General features: G+C 35.5%; 4 protein-coding genes across 5 annotated transcripts; 3 read left to right on the forward strand and 1 right to left on the reverse strand.

The window, feature by feature from the left end:
- The first annotated feature begins 1,729 nt into the window (after nt 1–1,729).
- Nucleotides 1,730–4,003, forward strand: LOC110657757 (homeobox-leucine zipper protein HAT3). The gene is made up of 4 exons (XM_021815110.2): nt 1,730–2,151; nt 2,471–2,781; nt 2,877–2,956; nt 3,362–4,003. The coding sequence occupies exons 1-4, from the start codon at nt 1,986–1,988 to the stop codon at nt 3,705–3,707; spliced, it is 903 nt and encodes a 300-aa protein (XP_021670802.1). The 5' UTR covers nt 1,730–1,985; the 3' UTR covers nt 3,708–4,003.
- A 1,066-nt stretch (nt 4,004–5,069) lies between these two features.
- Nucleotides 5,070–7,945, reverse strand: LOC110657756 (actin-related protein 2/3 complex subunit 5A). The gene is made up of 4 exons (XM_021815108.2): nt 7,711–7,945; nt 7,571–7,643; nt 7,324–7,424; nt 5,070–5,436 (listed from the first exon to the last, which is right to left on the reverse strand). Exons 1-4 carry the CDS (start codon nt 7,806–7,808, stop codon nt 5,301–5,303), a joined length of 408 nt encoding a protein of 135 aa, XP_021670800.2. The 5' UTR covers nt 7,809–7,945; the 3' UTR covers nt 5,070–5,300.
- A 538-nt stretch (nt 7,946–8,483) lies between these two features.
- On the forward strand, nt 8,484–10,822 carry LOC110657755 (uncharacterized). Its single transcript, XM_021815106.2, has one exon. The coding sequence runs from the start codon at nt 8,632–8,634 to the stop codon at nt 10,513–10,515; it is 1,884 nt and encodes a 627-aa protein (XP_021670798.2). The 5' UTR covers nt 8,484–8,631; the 3' UTR covers nt 10,516–10,822.
- A 1,407-nt stretch (nt 10,823–12,229) lies between these two features.
- LOC110657753 (phosphatidylglycerophosphate phosphatase PTPMT2) lies at nt 12,230–16,057 on the forward strand. Of its 2 annotated transcripts, XM_058142973.1 has the most exons (7): nt 12,230–12,908; nt 13,284–13,404; nt 13,679–13,795; nt 13,918–13,947; nt 14,116–14,198; nt 14,295–14,384; nt 15,436–16,057. In XM_058142973.1, the coding sequence occupies exons 1-7, from the start codon at nt 12,702–12,704 to the stop codon at nt 15,808–15,810; spliced, it is 1,023 nt and encodes a 340-aa protein (XP_057998956.1). In that variant the 5' UTR covers nt 12,230–12,701; the 3' UTR covers nt 15,811–16,057. The 2 variants fall into 2 exon arrangements, with proteins under 2 accessions (XP_057998956.1, XP_021670797.2); XM_021815105.2 differs by lacking the exon at nt 13,679–13,795 and having other exon boundaries at nt 12,234–12,908; nt 13,284–13,406; nt 13,854–13,947.
- The last annotated feature ends 934 nt before the right edge of the window (nt 16,058–16,991 follow it).

Below are 16,991 nucleotides of genomic sequence, written 5' to 3' on the forward strand. Positions count from 1 at the left end.
GCTGTTGTATCACATTTTGAGAGTTAAACAAGTTGTGGGTGATGGTCTATTGTATTCTTATAAATCATAAGTTCAAATATTTTAAGAGGATGATAAAATGATATTGTTATACAAATCCCAACATCAACCAACATCCTGTTTTCATTGCTGATTAATCACACTGATGAAATATCTTAATTACATTGATTTAGGGAGTATATATATCCACATCCACAATTAATACGGACAAAGCAATACTGTCAACTGTGAAGCTCAGCGCAGAGAATCATCATCTGCTGTCTAGTGGAGTGTTTCAAACTAGCCGTGTTATTCTTGGTCTCTATTTTTTGTGGATTTCTTATTTATCCTGTCAGAATATTTTGCAGAAAATATTTTTTGAAAAATATATATTTTTAATATTTGAGATACTTGGAAAAATATTAATCAAAATATTTTATTAATTAAGAAAATTAAGTAATTTAAAAAAAAAATAAAATTTTCATTTTAAAAAGAGATTTTTTTTGTATTTAATAAATTTATGAAATAAATATATATGTTTATTTAATATTATAAATAAATAATATTCTTGTGAAAAATATTTTATTAAAAATAATTTTTATTTAAAATAATTTTTATATATAAATATGAATATAAAAACATGAATCTCATATATATATATATTTTTATTTTGAAACAACCTGAACCCCATTATCATGAAACGTTAATTACCATTATTAATATGAAACGTTAAATTCAGAAAATTTGACCCATATTAATTAAAAAGGGAGAAAAACAATTAACTCATTCAATTACGGGGAAACAGAAGACATCAAAATAGCATTGAATGGGTCACTCAAAAATTGCATTGATAAGTGTTTGCATGCTTTGCTCCCAATCCTATTGAGCTCAGTGCCAACTGTTACGCGCTTACACGCGCTATCATTAATGATATTTGCCTGATTTGAAACTGTCTCCATTAATGGGTCCTACCGGATGGAGAGATATGCTGCTGTCACGTGATTAAGCATCATGATCTGATGATTTTATGCGCGTGCTCCCAGCGCGTGGGAGGCACCACGTACTTTGTTATCCTCAGTCAACGGTCAGCGACCGAGAAAGCCACTTTTTAAGCGAAGTTAATAAAGACCAAGACAAAGACTTAACCCTGGTTAAATATCTTCTTAGAGGCTTTTCTCTCCCCGTTATTAATAAAAGAAACTCAGTTACAAGTCGCAACTCAATAAAGCCTTACTAACCAAGGTTAAAAACCTAACCATGGTAAAAGGTCCTTAACTAGAGTGAAGTGTACTGTAGCACATTTATAGAGAGACCTAACCATCTGTCCGGTCTGAATCAGTTTCAGGTTGAATCGATGATTCAAAATCAAGAGAAGGAATGAATCAAAACCTGATCGGCTATAGATGATTGCAGCAAGTTCCAATTCAGAATTAAATTTGGTCCACTTTTATGTCATTTTTAGCTCCAATTTGAGATCATTTTAGATTGAATATAATTTTAGATTCAATTTTTAAGTAATTTTATTTGAATTGATTTCAGTCTAATTTTAACTCGAAACTGCAGGGAAAGATATCTAAATTCTATAAATCATTGATTAGACTCGATCCGTATTTAATCAAAGCTGGGCTCGGTCTGGTTCAGTAGCCCTGAACCCGCCCTGGCATGTTCTGTATATATATATATATATATATGTATATCATGATTTGAGCCAATAGATGGCACTGACACAAGTCATGATTGAATCTATACCCACCTGTCACTCTCTACCTTCTCTCTCTGTATCTTTATATATGGATTAGTCCCATCCTTTCACTCTACTGCTAAAAGCAAAAGGCTGTGACGCCTCTGGCTGCAAAAACTTAGCCATTTTCTACCCTTCTTTTCCACTTTGCTTTTTCGGAATCCTATTACACTATAAAATTTTTAATATATCACACCAAAAAACCCTGGGGAAAAGGGATCCGGGAAATTTTGTTGCAGAGGAAGAGATGGGCGAGAAAGAGGATGGATTGGGTTTGGGGTTGAGTCTCAGCTTGGGTGCCGCAACTCAACAGATTCAGCCTTCGTTGAAGCTACATCTCATGCCATTTCCTTCTGAGTTGGTGCAAAATAATCACCAGAGGATCTCCCTGAATGACCTCTTTCAATCATCTGGTACTTGTTTTTCCTTCCCTTGTTTTGGATTATTTGTTCTCTCTTCAGCAGCAAAGTAGTTTTTTTTTTTTTTTTTTTTTGGGTAATCAAAAGTCAGGATTTTTATTCAGATCTATTTCCAAAGGAATTATTTTATTTCCCTTCCCTTTTTGTATTTCCTCTTGAAATCGTGTCCTGTGGATTTTCCTTCCCCACCTAGTCTGAGTTATTGTTGCAAAATAGGAAATTCAGTAAAAGACAGTAATTTTCAAAACTAACCTTCGTGGCCTCAATTAATTACAAGATTGCCATTTTCTAATTCACGATGAGCGCATGACAGATAGGAACTCTGATGCGAGGACGTTTCAACGAGGGATTGACATGAATCGGATACCATCAGTGGCCGATTGCGACGACGAAACCGGCGTTTCTTCTCCCAACAGCACGGTTTCAAGCATAAGTGGAAAGAGAAGTGAGAGGGAACAGATTGGAGAGGAAACTGAAGCGGAGAGAGCCTCGTGCTCTCGTGATGGCAGCGATGATGAAGATGGCGGTGCCGGCGGAGACGCTTCCAGAAAAAAGCTGAGGCTTTCAAAGGAACAGTCCTTAGTTCTCGAAGAAACCTTCAAGGAGCACAATACTCTGAATCCTGTGAGTGACATTTTGGATAATCTGTGATTAAGCGAGGATAGTTTTGTTTTTCTTGAATCCTGGATGTGATGAGATGCGGTGTTTTGTGGTTACAGAAGCAAAAGCTGGCCTTGGCGAAGCAGTTGAATCTCAGGCCTAGACAGGTGGAGGTGTGGTTTCAGAACAGAAGGGCAAGGTGAGGTTCCTCACTTTGGTAGGGTTATTATTGTCTTTTCATATCGGACCGGTAATTAATTTACATAAACAAGGGTACAATAGTCCTTTCAACTAACATGGATTCAATGCCTTCAAGTGCATATTCCGGCTCTACTTTAATGTTATTACCACTCATGTCTAGTACTACAGTTTAGGATAAGAAACTATTAAGTACAATATAGCCATTTTTGCTCACTGAGCTTTTCATGGTAAAGTGGCAGTACTGCTAATTGGATTGCTCCCTGGGTTTAATTAAACCCAACAACCCATATGTATGTAGAAGTGATTGATTATGTAGAAGTCAATGGGGTGGCATAGATTATTGTTCCCTTTGTATAAATTGCTCTCTGCATTATGTGAGAAATTTGTACTGAAATTGGTGCAGGACAAAGCTGAAGCAAACTGAAGTTGATTGCGAGTACCTAAAGAAGTGCTGTGAAAATCTAACACAAGAAAACAGGAGGTTGCAGAAGGAAGTTCAGGAACTTAGAGCATTGAAGTTGTCTCCCCAGCTCTACATGCACATGAACCCTCCCACCACCCTCACCATGTGCCCTTCATGTGAGCGTGTTGCAGTCTCATCATCATCCTCATCTTCAGCTGCCGCTGCATCAAGTGCCCCGAACCGCCATCCGGCAAATCCCCATCCTCAACGACCTGTGCCCATTAAGCCATGGGCAGCACTGCCTATCCACCATCGATCTTTTGATAAGCCTGCTTCGAGGTCATAAATGTTAGGTTGAGACGGGAATATAAAAGGTGGTTGGGATGCGATTTTGTTCCAAGAGTCTGGGCTTGTATAGAGTGGAGTTAGTTACAGAAAGTAGTGTTTATAAATGAAAATGGCGACTAGGATTTAACTTGAAGGGATATGATATGAGAAAAGAATCTGAATATCTTTCTTTTGGCTAATGTTATTGTTGGAATCTGATGTTGGACAAAGTGGAATTTAGCATTTAGCGAAGTTAGCATTTGCGATTATTATATAATTCTAATTCTAATGAAGGAATTGTTGTCTATTGCTGGCTATGAGATTCCAACCGTTCCCTGTGATTCTGTGAATCTCTCCACTAATTAATTTAATTAGATTTCTTCGAACGAGATTATTTCTTATTTTAGTTTAATGTTCTTGATTCTTAATCAAATCATATTTGGATATAGCCGACGGAAACCTTAAACTACCCAGATTGGGCTAATTATCTAAAACTGACCAGTGAGATTCGTGGAAAGAACTCCCTACAGCTATAAGCTGGCCTTGTAGCCAGCTTGGGCCCAATACTATAAGATAATGCTGTAATAGCTTCCGTCTTGTCTAATTCTAGGCTCAGTTCGTACACCAAATATTCAAGACGGCCCTGCAGGATGCTTTGGATCGAACTCTATTAAAATGATTTTGAATAATAGAGAATGAGATTTATAACTGGAAAATGATAAATGGACTAATATTTATAAATTTAATTATTTATATAATTAAAATTTTCGAAAATAAATTATTATTGATAAAAAAAAAATATATATATATATTTTATTAAATTTAAATAATTTTCAATAATAACAATTAAATTTAAAATGAACACGTATAAAAAAGTGAACCAAGAGAGCCGTGGACCCCATTCTTGGCTGGATAAATCTTTTTGCCTTCTCCTACGAGATGCTTACCAGCAAGAGAGCGATTAGGAAAACCAGAGTCCTGTTCACCGATCTCGATGATGATCGTATCCTCTTCCCTGGATCCTACGTCGTGTTTATTGACCTTTCTCATGGTCAACAACAGCAAATCTGACAGGCAGTTGAACCCCATCCAATATCCAATTTCCCCATCATCTTTAAATTGATGTGATTAAAGATGAATGGATAAATTTTGCATGCTATCATTAGACTTCTAACTAATGGTCACTGCAATAATTAAATTTGAATATGTTAATTATTAAATCACTCAATTTTCATTAAGTCAACAAAATGGTTTAAGCTTAGGATATAATTCCAGATAGACCTCAAATAATGTTGGCAAGCAATGATCACTTTGTCAAACACCTTACCTAAGATTTGAGAACAAGGGGGGAACTGCTTCAACAAGCATGAAACAAAGAAAATTCACAAAGCTTCTGGAAAATTAAATCATTCAAAGCATTTATGGTCCCTAGAAGTTGCATTATCTTGTGGACTTCAACAAATACATAAATGAGAACCATAAATTACAAACAAGTACTTGTGAATAACATATATTGTTTAATAAGAGCAAATGGCAAACATTTTTTCTTATTTTTTGAGAAGGCATGCAATTCTTTTTGAACAAAATTTATAGATGTATTGAGCGGTTAAAGTCAAACAGTATTCACAGTGTCTGCGAGGGCACGCAAAATGCAACCCAAGCCAGCTTTCTCGGTCAACTTTTCATGTATACGTAAACACTGGTCACACGTGGGTCGATCTCCTGTAGACAAACCCCTATACAAGTACCTGTAAATTAAGATAGATATTAATTATTAATTAAATTTGCAACACATTATTCATAGAGGGAAACAATCAGAAGTACACATTGTTAGGCAGATATTCATAATTTCCTTTATCACACCCTTTTTTAGCATAAATAGTAGGAAATATTATCATCCTTGCTGAAAGTTAAATTCAGTGGTGCAAAACTGATGGTGGCATTAACCAGAAAGGTTCTCCCATTTGAAAAAACAAGAAGAAAGGTTCTAATAACTAGAAAGGGCACACTTTGTACCGAAGTTACAGCCAGCATTTAATGAAGTGTTACGCTGTAAAACAAATAGCCCACGATGGAAATTTTTAAATGCTACTTCAATCATCATGCCTTGAAGGATAAAACCAATCCTTTTGAGAAGACATCAACAGGCTATAAAAGTCTGGTTAAAATAGGTAAAGTGCAAAAATCAATATATATATATATATATAACAATGGACAAGTAGAAAAACCAAACACATCAACTTAGCTGAGATATCGCAATCAGTATCTATAAATAAGCTCTAAAGGCACGACTATGACTGATGGGCTATATATGTTTCTACCTTTTTTCTCATCACCAAATAGCCAAAGTGCTGAGAATACCACAATGAAATGGTCTTACAGTAATTACATACTGTTGCAAAGGCAGTGATGACTCAATATATTGTTCTTCAAATGAAACCGAGTCAAATGAATCCTTTCTAAGATAACAATAATTAATAAGGTTCTAGGCTAGTCCAAATCCTTGCACTTAAAGGCAGAATGTGGATGTGCATTACCCACAGAAGATATTGGTAACTAGGTGAGGATCCCTTGCCCCAAGAAGTTACCTAGAAGCAATAGCATAAAATGTGTAAGATATTTATCTAGCACAATTTATGTCCTTCAATCAATTAAGACTATATCAGATACTAGGCTAAGAAGCAGATCTATTTGGAGTATATTCTGCTCAAGAAAGAATGATTTGGTGAAGGCCAAGGTTACTTTCTGAGGATGGCACACCGCTACTCCAGCCAGAAGAATTTTAACTAAATTTCAGTCTGTTTAGTAATATTCATAGAGGGAAACAATCAGAAGCAAACATTACTGTTCAGTAATATTCATAGAGGGAAAAAATCAGAAGCATACATTACTAGGTGGATATTCATAATTTCCTTTATCACACCCTCTTTTAGCCTGTTTAGTAGTAGCGCAATGAAAACACAGAGAAAATTAGTTGAAGTAATGGAATAATCAGGAGGCAAGTCAAATGACTTGAGCAGACATCCAAGTTAAGAAACAATCTACACGAATGAGCCAGTGAAAAAGGAGCATTTCATTTCAATTCCTTCTGGGGCGACAAAAGTTGTAGACCCAAAATCAACTGGAAGCATCGCTATCATCAGATTTAGATATTCTAAGTTGTATTCAAATTCCTCAATTCTCTTACCAGAATAAGGGGACTAATCAGGTTCCAGAACTTTAAAAAATTTAGAGGGCAGTAACTTCCATTTAGACAGACTATGTATATCGCACTAGCTAAAATCATAATCAGGTCAATCAAATTTTAGGATTCCACCAATTAGCTTTCACCAACATACAAACACAAAAAGGAGCACCAAAAACATGGCCTTTCAACCGATTTTTGCTTAAAATGATCTTATAATGAATAAAATACAGGAAAATCCTAGGCTTAAAAACCAAGTTTAGAATTGAATTTGCTATGTTAATACAAGAGTGGGCGTAAAAGATGGAAAATAAACTCCCTTATAAATATAAGGGTCAAAACCGAATTAGCAAAAAATTTGAATTGAAAAATGTCACCCTCACATAAACTCATATCAAATAGGTGCAAATTATGATCAATGTTGAGGATAACTCAGAATAAAAGTGCTTACTTCATAAGAATATCATAGTACTCAGGGTCCAAAGTAGAGAACATCCCATCCACATCTTTTATAGCCATGATCGCTCTATGCACCACTATCCAATTCGCAGACTGCAATAACCCTAAGTCAATTTCTCTTCATTCCCGCTTACAGGCAAACATTGGCATTTAATGCATTAATGAAACTTGAGAATCGAGGAAAAGGAGGTCCATTAGGAGAAACAAAGGAAAAATATCAGTTAAGGAGATGGAAAAACCTTGCATCGCTCGTCCCTGGTCTTAGGAGGCGAGCCTTCGAGGGCGGTTTTGAGAGCTTCCACAGGTTTGAACCTGTGATATAGAAAGTGTTAGGGTTTAGAGAGGGAAGGAAAGAAGAAGGAGAAGAAGCTGATGATACAGTTTAAGTAAGCTTTCGATCTTGCGAGATTTGTGTTCGATTCTGGTGATTATGGCCTCTGCATTATCTGCCTCCACAAATTCCTCCTTCCCAGCCATCGGAGATCTGCTCTCTCGCCCTCTTTTCCTGTAACGGTGCCGTATTTCTTTTACTTCCTGCCTGTCTCTAATCAGTTTAGTCCAGTAGATTATGATGGGAAAACTCCCATCTCTAATCAGTTGACGACTGGTCGTTTCATATGTTAAACGGAAAACTGCTTGTCTATTTTGTCAAAAATACAGAAAAGCAATTTAATTAAATACGAAGTCGTTTCAAGTTAATGAGCTTTAAATTTTGAATGTAAATTAAAATGAAATAAAAAAGTACACAACTTTAGGCGGTGGAGTATGAAAATTAATGACTAGAGTCTATTAAGAAATTTATTTGACAAAAAAATAATTTTAATTTAATATTTTTAAAAATATTAAAGATAATTTAATATTAAATTTAATATATTTTAATTATAATAATTCTAAAATAATAAAATCACGATAATATTTATTAGAAAAAGCGCAAGTTAGCTAAATGGTAAACATCTCTTAAATGGAAAATGAGAAGCAAAAACAAGCAAGTCACGAGTACGACCTTCATTTTTATTATGCAAAATTTATATCCATTTGCAAACGGAAAAACCTAAATCACCTTGCTAAGTGGACAAAAAGCGAGGACAATTCTGTCTTTTAAACCAACGGTCATAATTACGACCCTTTTGAATTTTTCCTCCTCTCCCTCATGCCTTTCCTTTCTTCACTCTAATTTTCCTTGCCCTCAAAGTCTTCCTTTCTTTCTTCACCTTCTCACCTCGCCTACCCTCCCCTCCCCTCCCCAACCATTTAACACACACAAACTAGCCTATCGGGAAGCTCTAACACAGTTCTATCAATGGCAGATTCAAGATCTTACACTAAGCCCCATCTCTCACCTCAGGAGTTTGAAGCAAATCACTCCCCCGTCACCAGACACAAATCCTACACTCACATCTTCTGTAAGTCTCTTTTCTTTCTCCTCTTTCTTATTGCTATTCCTCTCTTCCCTTCTCAAGCTCCTAACTTTATCAGCCAGTCCATATTTACCAAGTTCTGGGAGCTTGTTCACTTACTCTTTATCGGCGTTGCTGTCTCCTATGGCTTGTTTAGCCGCAGAAATGTTGAAGTGGACTTTGAAACCCACTCCAATAACTATGACGATGCACAATCATCTTTTGTGTCTAGGATTTTTCATGTTTCCCCGATTTTTGAGGATGGGTATGAAAATCCATGTGGCTTCGATGAGAAAAATTTGTATCAATCTTGGAATTCTCAGTTTTATAGGGGTGAGTCTACGGTTACTGTTACTAATGGTAGCTCTGTTATCGGTGGAGAGAGCAAAACTGGATCGATCAATTTTGAAAATGAAACTGAGGTTTCACATGAGCAAGATCAGGATAGTGTTGTTCAGACTTGGAATTCTCAGTATTTCCAGGGTGAATCAGTGATTGTTTTGTCCCAACCAAATTATGCAATTGGTGAATGGGAGAAACCTGGGCAAGTAGTTGGTTACAAACCGTTAGGATTGCCAGTTAGGAGTTTAAAATCAAAGATTAGCAACCCAGGTAGTGCTCAATTTAGTAATGGAAGCGAGTCTAGTTCAAGCTTGATTGGTTCTCCCAGTAGTTCTGGAAGGAGTATGGACGAGGAACGGATGGGTGATATGGGCCCCTCAAACCTGGAGGAGAAATTTACTGAAAGTTTTTCCTCACCCTCTCAAGTTCCATGGCGTTCTAGATCTGGAAGGGGAGATATGTGGGAGAAAGTAGGTCCTGTTACTGGTCGTCCTTCTCATTTTAGGCCTCTCTCAGTAGATGAAACTCAGTTTGAATCTCTCAAATCGCAATCTTTCAGGTCTGCAACTTCTTTCTCGTCCCAAGCTAGTTCAATGTCAAATTCACCAACCAGGCTCTCTCCTTCAGACTCTGTGCCTTCTGATTCGCCAAATTCAGGAACAGAAGAATCGGGGAAAAAGAAGGATTTCCGTGCATCATATCCTCCTGCTTCACAATCACCACTAACAACAGTGAATCGCGAGGCTCGACTGAATGCATTTCATTTAAGGAGATACAGTAGTGGCTCCTTGTTCCAAAAGGATTTGCGCGGAACCTCAAAAGATAAGTTAAAGGATCTGAGTGGCAGAAAAGAAGATTCACTGGCTAGTAAAGAGAGGGGGCAGGGTGCTTTGAAATTGGATAGGAAACTTGCAACTGCAACGGTCGCTAAACCTACATCGAAGGGAAAATCAGTTAGGACTATTAGAAGTGGTGTATATACTCCAGAGTCAATAAAGTTTGGAGAGATGATCAAAACCCACATCGATGATAAGGCTGGAGAAGGTTCTGATGTAGCAAAAGCAGTAAATACAGGGAAAAACGAAATGAAAAGGGAAGGAATGGATAATATGTCAGGTGGCATTAACAAGAAGAATCTTGATACTCACTACGATGTGCCAATGCCAACATATGCAAAATATCTGAAGAAAGAAAAGGAAGAAGGTTTGGGGAATGTTGCTGTGGAATCTGAAACTGACTTGGAGAGTAAGACTGACAGCACTCCGGCAAGCTCAGATGAAGGTAGTGTGACTGACTTTGTGAGTGATGCAGGAGGTGACCCTAATGAGGTTGATAAGAAGGCTGGTGAGTTCATAGCCAAGTTCAGGGAGCAGATTAGACTTCAGAAGGTGGCTTCTATTGAAAAATCAAAGGTGAAGCGCATGAGTGGTAAGCATTTAAGGTGAAGCATAAGGTTGAACACCCTTTTCTTACTGGTCTCCATTTGGTGTGTTCGTACTTGCGGATTCTTTTTAAACAAAGCTAATTGTCTTATTGAAACACCTCTCTCTGTAGAAGTATTTCTGCATCTTCACATGAATGAAGAGCATGGTGATGGTACCTACCATCTTTGACTGTTATTGATTTCATTCTAGGAGGTTATCTTAGAACACTTTATCGTTAATGATATTTGCAGTACAGATGTAAGATATCCTTGTGTTTTGCAGCAGGTGAAAACGAAATTGAAATCTTTTACAAAATATTTTACAGATATGAACGATGACTTCTATTTGATTTCTGAAATCCTTCAATGAATGATGAAAGTTGAAGGTATTTTTATAGCTTTCCACCATGATTCTTGATGTCTGTCTAGAGTTTGATTAAGTTTTCACCATTTTTGAGCTTCTTGGTAAGGAATAAAAAAAGAGCTAAATATTACGCTCCATGGCTGAACGAATTGCTTGATTTGGAAGAATGGTTTGCATATTAACAATATATTGTTTAATGAAATAAAAAAAAGAGAGAAAGAAGAAGAAGAAGTAGTTCAGTGACAGGAATATGCCAACCACCTGCATTTAAGGCAAGTGATATATAATTAAGAAAAATTAAGCAATTGCTTTCTCAGAGAGCCGCACGGCCCCTAGTTGTAATTAAAAAATAAAAATTGACGGTGGTAATGTCGGCAGTCGACACGTTGTAAATAATAATTATTTTTTGTATTTAATTGACCTTTTTATAATTAATTTATTATTTTATGTAAAATATTATTATAAAATCAAAATTATATTATGTACTATATATTATGTTTTGATAGCTAAATTTAATATTTTTTTGGATATTATGAATATAATATTATTTTATTTATTTATAATTTATTTTTTAAATATATAATTTTTATATTTAATGAAATTATAAAAAATAAAAAAATGAAATAGGTTATCATAATTTTATAAATTTATAAATACATACAGTAATGAATAACAAGGCTAGACTCGGTCACTGAAATTTCTGTTCTTATTTATTTTTGTTATTAATTAAAAAAAGTTAAACTAATAACAAATAATTATGAATATAAATTAATAAATAATTTCATTATAAATTAACAAAAAATAATCTACTTGAAAGGGTGAACTAATCGTAAACTCTTAAAATCCAAACAAATTATCTAGATTTTTTTTTCACATTTTTAAAATTCAGTTTAATTATGATCTAATTCATTTGCAGCTTAAGTCAATGACAAGTTTGATCAAATTTTAATCTGATTTATTTGTAATTTGAATAAAAATAAATTTAACCAGTTTCAGGCCGATTCCTTGGTCAGCTGGTCCTGCAATATCATTAATCGTATTTTAGATCCCTTAACACTTGAGTGCTCTTAGCTTGTAAAGAGGCCATTATTCTTGCTTCCAGTCGAGGTCTTCATTCGGTGATAATAGAAGAAGGTGATTCAAGCTCTTCAAGGCCACGCAGCTCTTCTGCAAATGCAAGAGTCATTAAAATATTCAATGAATCATATCCTCTTAAAAAAAGTTGTAATGACTAAGATTCAAGTATTTTTTAATATGTGTTGCGTGATATTTTAATTTTTTATATAAATTTTTAAAATTTTCATGTTAATTAATTAGTGAAATTAATAGAAATTAATGTGTGTAAGTGTAACGCATATGGAAAATAAAAAAAAAAAAAAAAGGAATACAAGGGTAGGAGGTTACTCTCGTTTTCGAGGGTTTGTTGGGAGAAAAGGAAAGCTAAAGAAAGTCACTGAAGAAGAAGCAACAGCCCATTTCTGTCTCTTTAAATTCTCCGTTGAAATTGAAGCTTTTGCCTCTCAACCAACCTCCTACATTGCTGTCCTTTCACATCATTATTTATTTTTACCTTCCTTTTTCCTCTCAATTTTCCTATTTAGGTTTTTATGTCTAAATAAGTGATCAAGACGCTGGAAATTCTTATCTCTGTCATGATTTCGACGATTCACGCCTCCATGTGGTGTCAAAACCGTTCTTGTTGGCTAATTAATGGGTTTCTAGCTGGTCTGCGCCGCTGATTTTGGTTTGGTTTGGTTTGGTTAGTTTTTATTTTTGGGGGGAAATAGTGGGGTATCAGAGGTGAAATTGCAGTGAGTGAGTGAGTGGACGAATTAGGGGAGGGCATGTATATCGAGGAACTGAAGGAAGGGGAAGTGGATGTGAGAAGCGTAGATGATAAATTGCGAGATGATATGGATGGTTCTTGCAGTGATGCGAAACGGGTTTTGGTAGGAGCAGGGGCTCGCGCTCTTTTTTACCCAACCCTCTTGTACAATGTTCTAAGGAACAAGATTCAATCGGAGTTTCGGTGGTGGGATAGGGTTGATGAGGTATACCCTTTTCCCCCCTTCTTTGTTGTTAGTTTCCTGCTATGTTAAGATGCAGTAAGAGTTTCTATTTGCAATTTGAAATGTGAATGGATTCAATGGAACAATAATTTCCAATGTATGCTAGTCTTATTAGCTGTGCTATTCCACTGTGTAACGGTAAATATGAGAAACCTTGCGTTTTGTGGCTATGTTACAAATCTTGAAATAGAGAGCTTTTGGTACACACACACACACACACACACACACACACACACATATATATATATATATATATATATGGATTGATGGAAGGTGTTAAAAATTTCTGTTTCACAATTTTACCAACACTTGCGTCTTCTTCACTCTCTCTCCCTCTGTTTTATTCTTTTCTTTCAGTTCATATTGTTAGGTGCCGTTCCCTTTCCTACTGATGTTCCTCGCTTAAAGGAACTTGGCGTTTCTGGAGTTGTTACCTTGAATGAACCGTATGAGACTTTGGTACCAACATCGCTATATCATGTGAGTTTATGCGTTTTCCTTTTGGATGTCATGTCATTTTCAAACTATGATCTTTGAAATATTACTCAAATATTGAAATAAATCAGTGGTGGAAGTATGACATTGATAATATCACATGTGTCATTAAGAAATATATTCTCCATTGGGCTTTGGAGCTGCCCAACTCAAACTTAAATTGGTTTAAAATGAGAGTAATGTGTTCTTTTAAGTCCACCTTCTACGGATTCTTTTGCTATTTAGTATTTACCTTTTTTTTTTTCTTTTGGGGACAAATTGGTTGTATGGTTTCCAAACAAATTGTGTTCTCAAAGAGCCAATGGTAGTAGTAGCAGCCAGCATATGTCACATTCCGCTGTCCTATTTTTTTTATCACAAACACACAAAGACAGGTATGTAAATGTGCAAGTGTCTGAATGCTCATATATTTATCATTAATTTATTTTTTAGGCTCACGATATTGTTCACTTGGTGATTCCAACTAGAGATTATCTGTTTGCTCCCTCATTTGCAGATATATGCCGAGCAGTAAATTTCATTCATGGTAAGCATATTGTCAATGTTCCTTTCTGCTTCTGATTTGCAACTACTTTTCTTTGGTTTTTTCTTCCCCTTGTAGATTATGATTAACATAATAGTCTTCTCTCTCTCTGTGTCTCTGTGTGTGTGTGTTTTTTTTTTTTTTTTTTTTTTTTTTTTCAACTCTTTGAAGAAAATGCCTCCCAGGGAAAGACAACATATGTTCACTGTAAGGCCGGCAGGGGGCGCAGTACAACAATTGTTCTCTGTTACCTTGTATGTTTGATTCAAGGTTAATCTTATTGATTGATTGACTTTAATAGCATTCTTTAAACCTTTTTGAGATATGTTTTTCTTCTCTCTCTATAAAAGGTACAACACAGGCACATGACTCCTGACACTGCATATGAATACGTAAGGTCTATTCGGTCGAGAGTTCTTTTGGCTTCTTCCCAGTGGCAGGTATGTTTGATTTTGACCTTGCACTTTTCTGTTTGCTTATTATTTGCATTCTCAACTTCTTTTGGACAACACATGTTGGAATTTTCTGATTGTGAAGTAAAAATTGATGCTTGAAGGTTACAAACCTGTAGTTTGTGAATGTGTTGACCATATCATCAATGAGTTTTGACATAGAAGCATGATTTCAGGTATTGCTGATTATGACAATCTTTCTATGTTGTGTCCATGACTTGATAGCTCATTTCATAGTTTAAATAAACAAATTTGAGTGTGGAAGAGATGAAAATCCTTTTTCCTCTTATGAGTTATTCTTCTCTTTTTTTAACTTCAATTGAAGTTATTGATTGAACAACTGACAAGGAATTCTAAATGCAAATGGGGATATGATTTCTACTTTTTTCCAAATGTTTGTTCCCAGTACTTTCAGGATAGATTGGAATTGTTAAGATACACATTCTTTTTGAATTAGTTTTATTGACCATCTGTATGAATCTCACTACCCTTGCTACATCTCACTGCAGTCATCCACTGGGGTGTTTGTGCACCATTGAACCATGTTCACAGCCCCAAACTCCATCTTGCTGTCCAGTCGCTACCTAAGCTTCCCTCTTGGATTATGTGTTGAATTATATCACAACCATTCACCTATGCCTTTCAGAACCACATTAACCTAACTGCTGTTTCTGAATCTAATAGAATCATGCCATTCAACTCCATTTTCAAGTGTTTTCGCAGCACCTGCAGCTCAGTCATGAAAATCAAGCATTGTCTGGCTATATAGGAAATTTCTTAGTTATTCAGCACAACCACCTGTGACAAGTCTGGCTGCTGTTCCTAAATTACCTTCTTAGTTTGCCATCAACACTTAATCTTACCTTCTTTCAGATAGGACCAAGCACAAATTTTGAGACTTAAGCATTTGTAAGCAAACTGGGTTGAGAATAGCATTTAAATTTGCTGAGACCAAGTGAATTGGATATCGTGGATATTTCAATGAAGCTTATTTTCGTGTAATTCTTGAATTCATAATGTGGTAATAATGAAAATACAGGCTGTTCAAGATTACTATCTTCTCAAGGTGAAGGAAACTGGCAGCATCATAGCAAGGAAAAGTATAGATTTTCTAATTCGGGAGGAGGCCAAACAGGGTACAGAAGCCTCTGATGATAGCACATTTGTGGTGGTAACAGATTCAGATCTTGATGGATATGATGTTGGTTGTGAAACAGTTGTAGTGAATGACAAGATGTTGGGAGAACTTAGCCTGGCCTGCAGGGTTCAATTTGCCAGTCAGGCAGCTATGTCCAGAATTTCATGCCTGTGGCTTGGGTGCATTGCAAACCATAAACCCTCTAATAAAAAACATGGAAGCTCTCTCTGCAATGATCAATTGAGAAGCCTAACTGTTGACATCCGAGTTTATTGAGACATCAAAATCTACTGGGTGTTGCTTCTAGGATTGGGTTTTGTTTTGTTATGTTTTGTTTTTGCTTCCCCTTTTTCTGGTAAACACTAGGAAAAGTGAATATTTTAAGAGACTAATTTCTTTCTTTTTTTCCTCTTTATTGTGATTTTGCTGGTTTGGATAAGTGTGACTGGGGCTATGAAGGAGATTGTAGCATCCCTTTGTTGTTGTGAAGATGCTTGTAATGAAGCAGCATAGATTTCTTGAATGAGTTCCTGATGATGAAATCTTTTCGTTCTCTTTTGTACATGTTTGCAATCAAATGTGCCTTTTGCTTTTGAAGGAAATTAATCCTTATTTTTTCACAAGCGCTTATTTGTGCGGTCATTGCTTTGTTCTATAAATTTTATGCTATTTATTTACCGATTATAGGATTATTAAAGAAAATATAAGAATAATATTCAAAAAATAATTTGTATAATTTTAAAGTAAGAATTTATATATTTATAATGTTGGATCTGGAGCTGGCCACTGGTTTTATTGTGGTGAGATGAAAAAAGAGATTTTAATTTATCCTATAAATGAGATTCGAGTTGAAGATAACACGAGAAGAGATGAACGCCAGGAAAAGGCTGTCCTCCGCTTCAGAGAAGCGATTCTGATGAGTATGCTTTGGTCATCTCCTTCTTTCTTTCCAATCCAATCCCATCCCTTCGTTGTAAGCCTTCAATAATTTGGAAAATATCATTTGCAAGAAGATAATTTAATTTAATTTTTATATAATAAAATTAAATTATTTTTTATATAATTTTTAATTTTTTAAATGAATTTTTTTAAGTTTAAAAAATTAAATTACTTCATCTATTATATTTTTAAATATGAAAATTGATAAAAAAAAAATCAATTAAATTGAATTTTTATAAATTTCAGTTTTCAAATAGGAGAAAAGTGTGTTAGCTGTCACAATTCCACTGGTGATGGGTGAGACGCTAAAACTCCCTTTAATTTTGGAGGTTAAAGTACTGGCATGAGAGGCTTTTTATACTGAGATTTCGAAGTTGCTAAAGGTGATTGCACAAACGCTGATCAACATGTTTTTCTTTCGTTTTCTTTAAAGTCACAGCTGCTTTCCTTATTCTGTATTTAGATTTGGTAATCACAAAACCGTTCAGACGATGAGCGCTAGAGCTAGAATAGTTGCT

This window comes from Hevea brasiliensis, chromosome 2, assembly GCF_030052815.1.
Source record: "Hevea brasiliensis isolate MT/VB/25A 57/8 chromosome 2, ASM3005281v1, whole genome shotgun sequence".
Taxonomy (NCBI): domain Eukaryota; kingdom Viridiplantae; phylum Streptophyta; class Magnoliopsida; order Malpighiales; family Euphorbiaceae; genus Hevea; species Hevea brasiliensis.

Bases quoted from the DNA above. Each gene is read 5' to 3' on its own strand.
- LOC110657755 (XM_021815106.2), top strand. From the start codon at position 8,632: ATGGCAGATTCAAGATCTTACACTAAGCCCCATCTCTCACCTCAGGAG.
- LOC110657753 (XM_058142973.1), top strand. From the start codon at position 12,702: ATGTATATCGAGGAACTGAAGGAAGGGGAAGTGGATGTGAGAAGCGTA. The intron at 12,909-13,283 runs GTATACCCTTTT...CTTTTCTTTCAG, and splicing joins GGTGGGATAGGGTTGATGAG to TTCATATTGTTAGGTGCCGT. The intron at 13,405-13,678 runs ATGTGAGTTTAT...TTTTGGGGACAA, and splicing joins GGTACCAACATCGCTATATC to ATTGGTTGTATGGTTTCCAA.
- LOC110657756 (XM_021815108.2), bottom strand. From the start codon at position 7,808: ATGGCTGGGAAGGAGGAATTTGTGGAGGCAGATAATGCAGAGGCCATA. The intron at 7,644-7,710 runs GTATCATCAGCT...TCTATATCACAG, and splicing joins ATCGAAAGCTTACTTAAACT to GTTCAAACCTGTGGAAGCTC. The intron at 7,425-7,570 runs GTTTTTCCATCT...GGGTTATTGCAG, and splicing joins CCAGGGACGAGCGATGCAAG to TCTGCGAATTGGATAGTGGT.
- LOC110657757 (XM_021815110.2), top strand. From the start codon at position 1,986: ATGGGCGAGAAAGAGGATGGATTGGGTTTGGGGTTGAGTCTCAGCTTG. The intron at 2,152-2,470 runs GTACTTGTTTTT...AGCGCATGACAG, and splicing joins TGACCTCTTTCAATCATCTG to ATAGGAACTCTGATGCGAGG. The intron at 2,782-2,876 runs GTGAGTGACATT...TTGTGGTTACAG, and splicing joins AGCACAATACTCTGAATCCT to AAGCAAAAGCTGGCCTTGGC.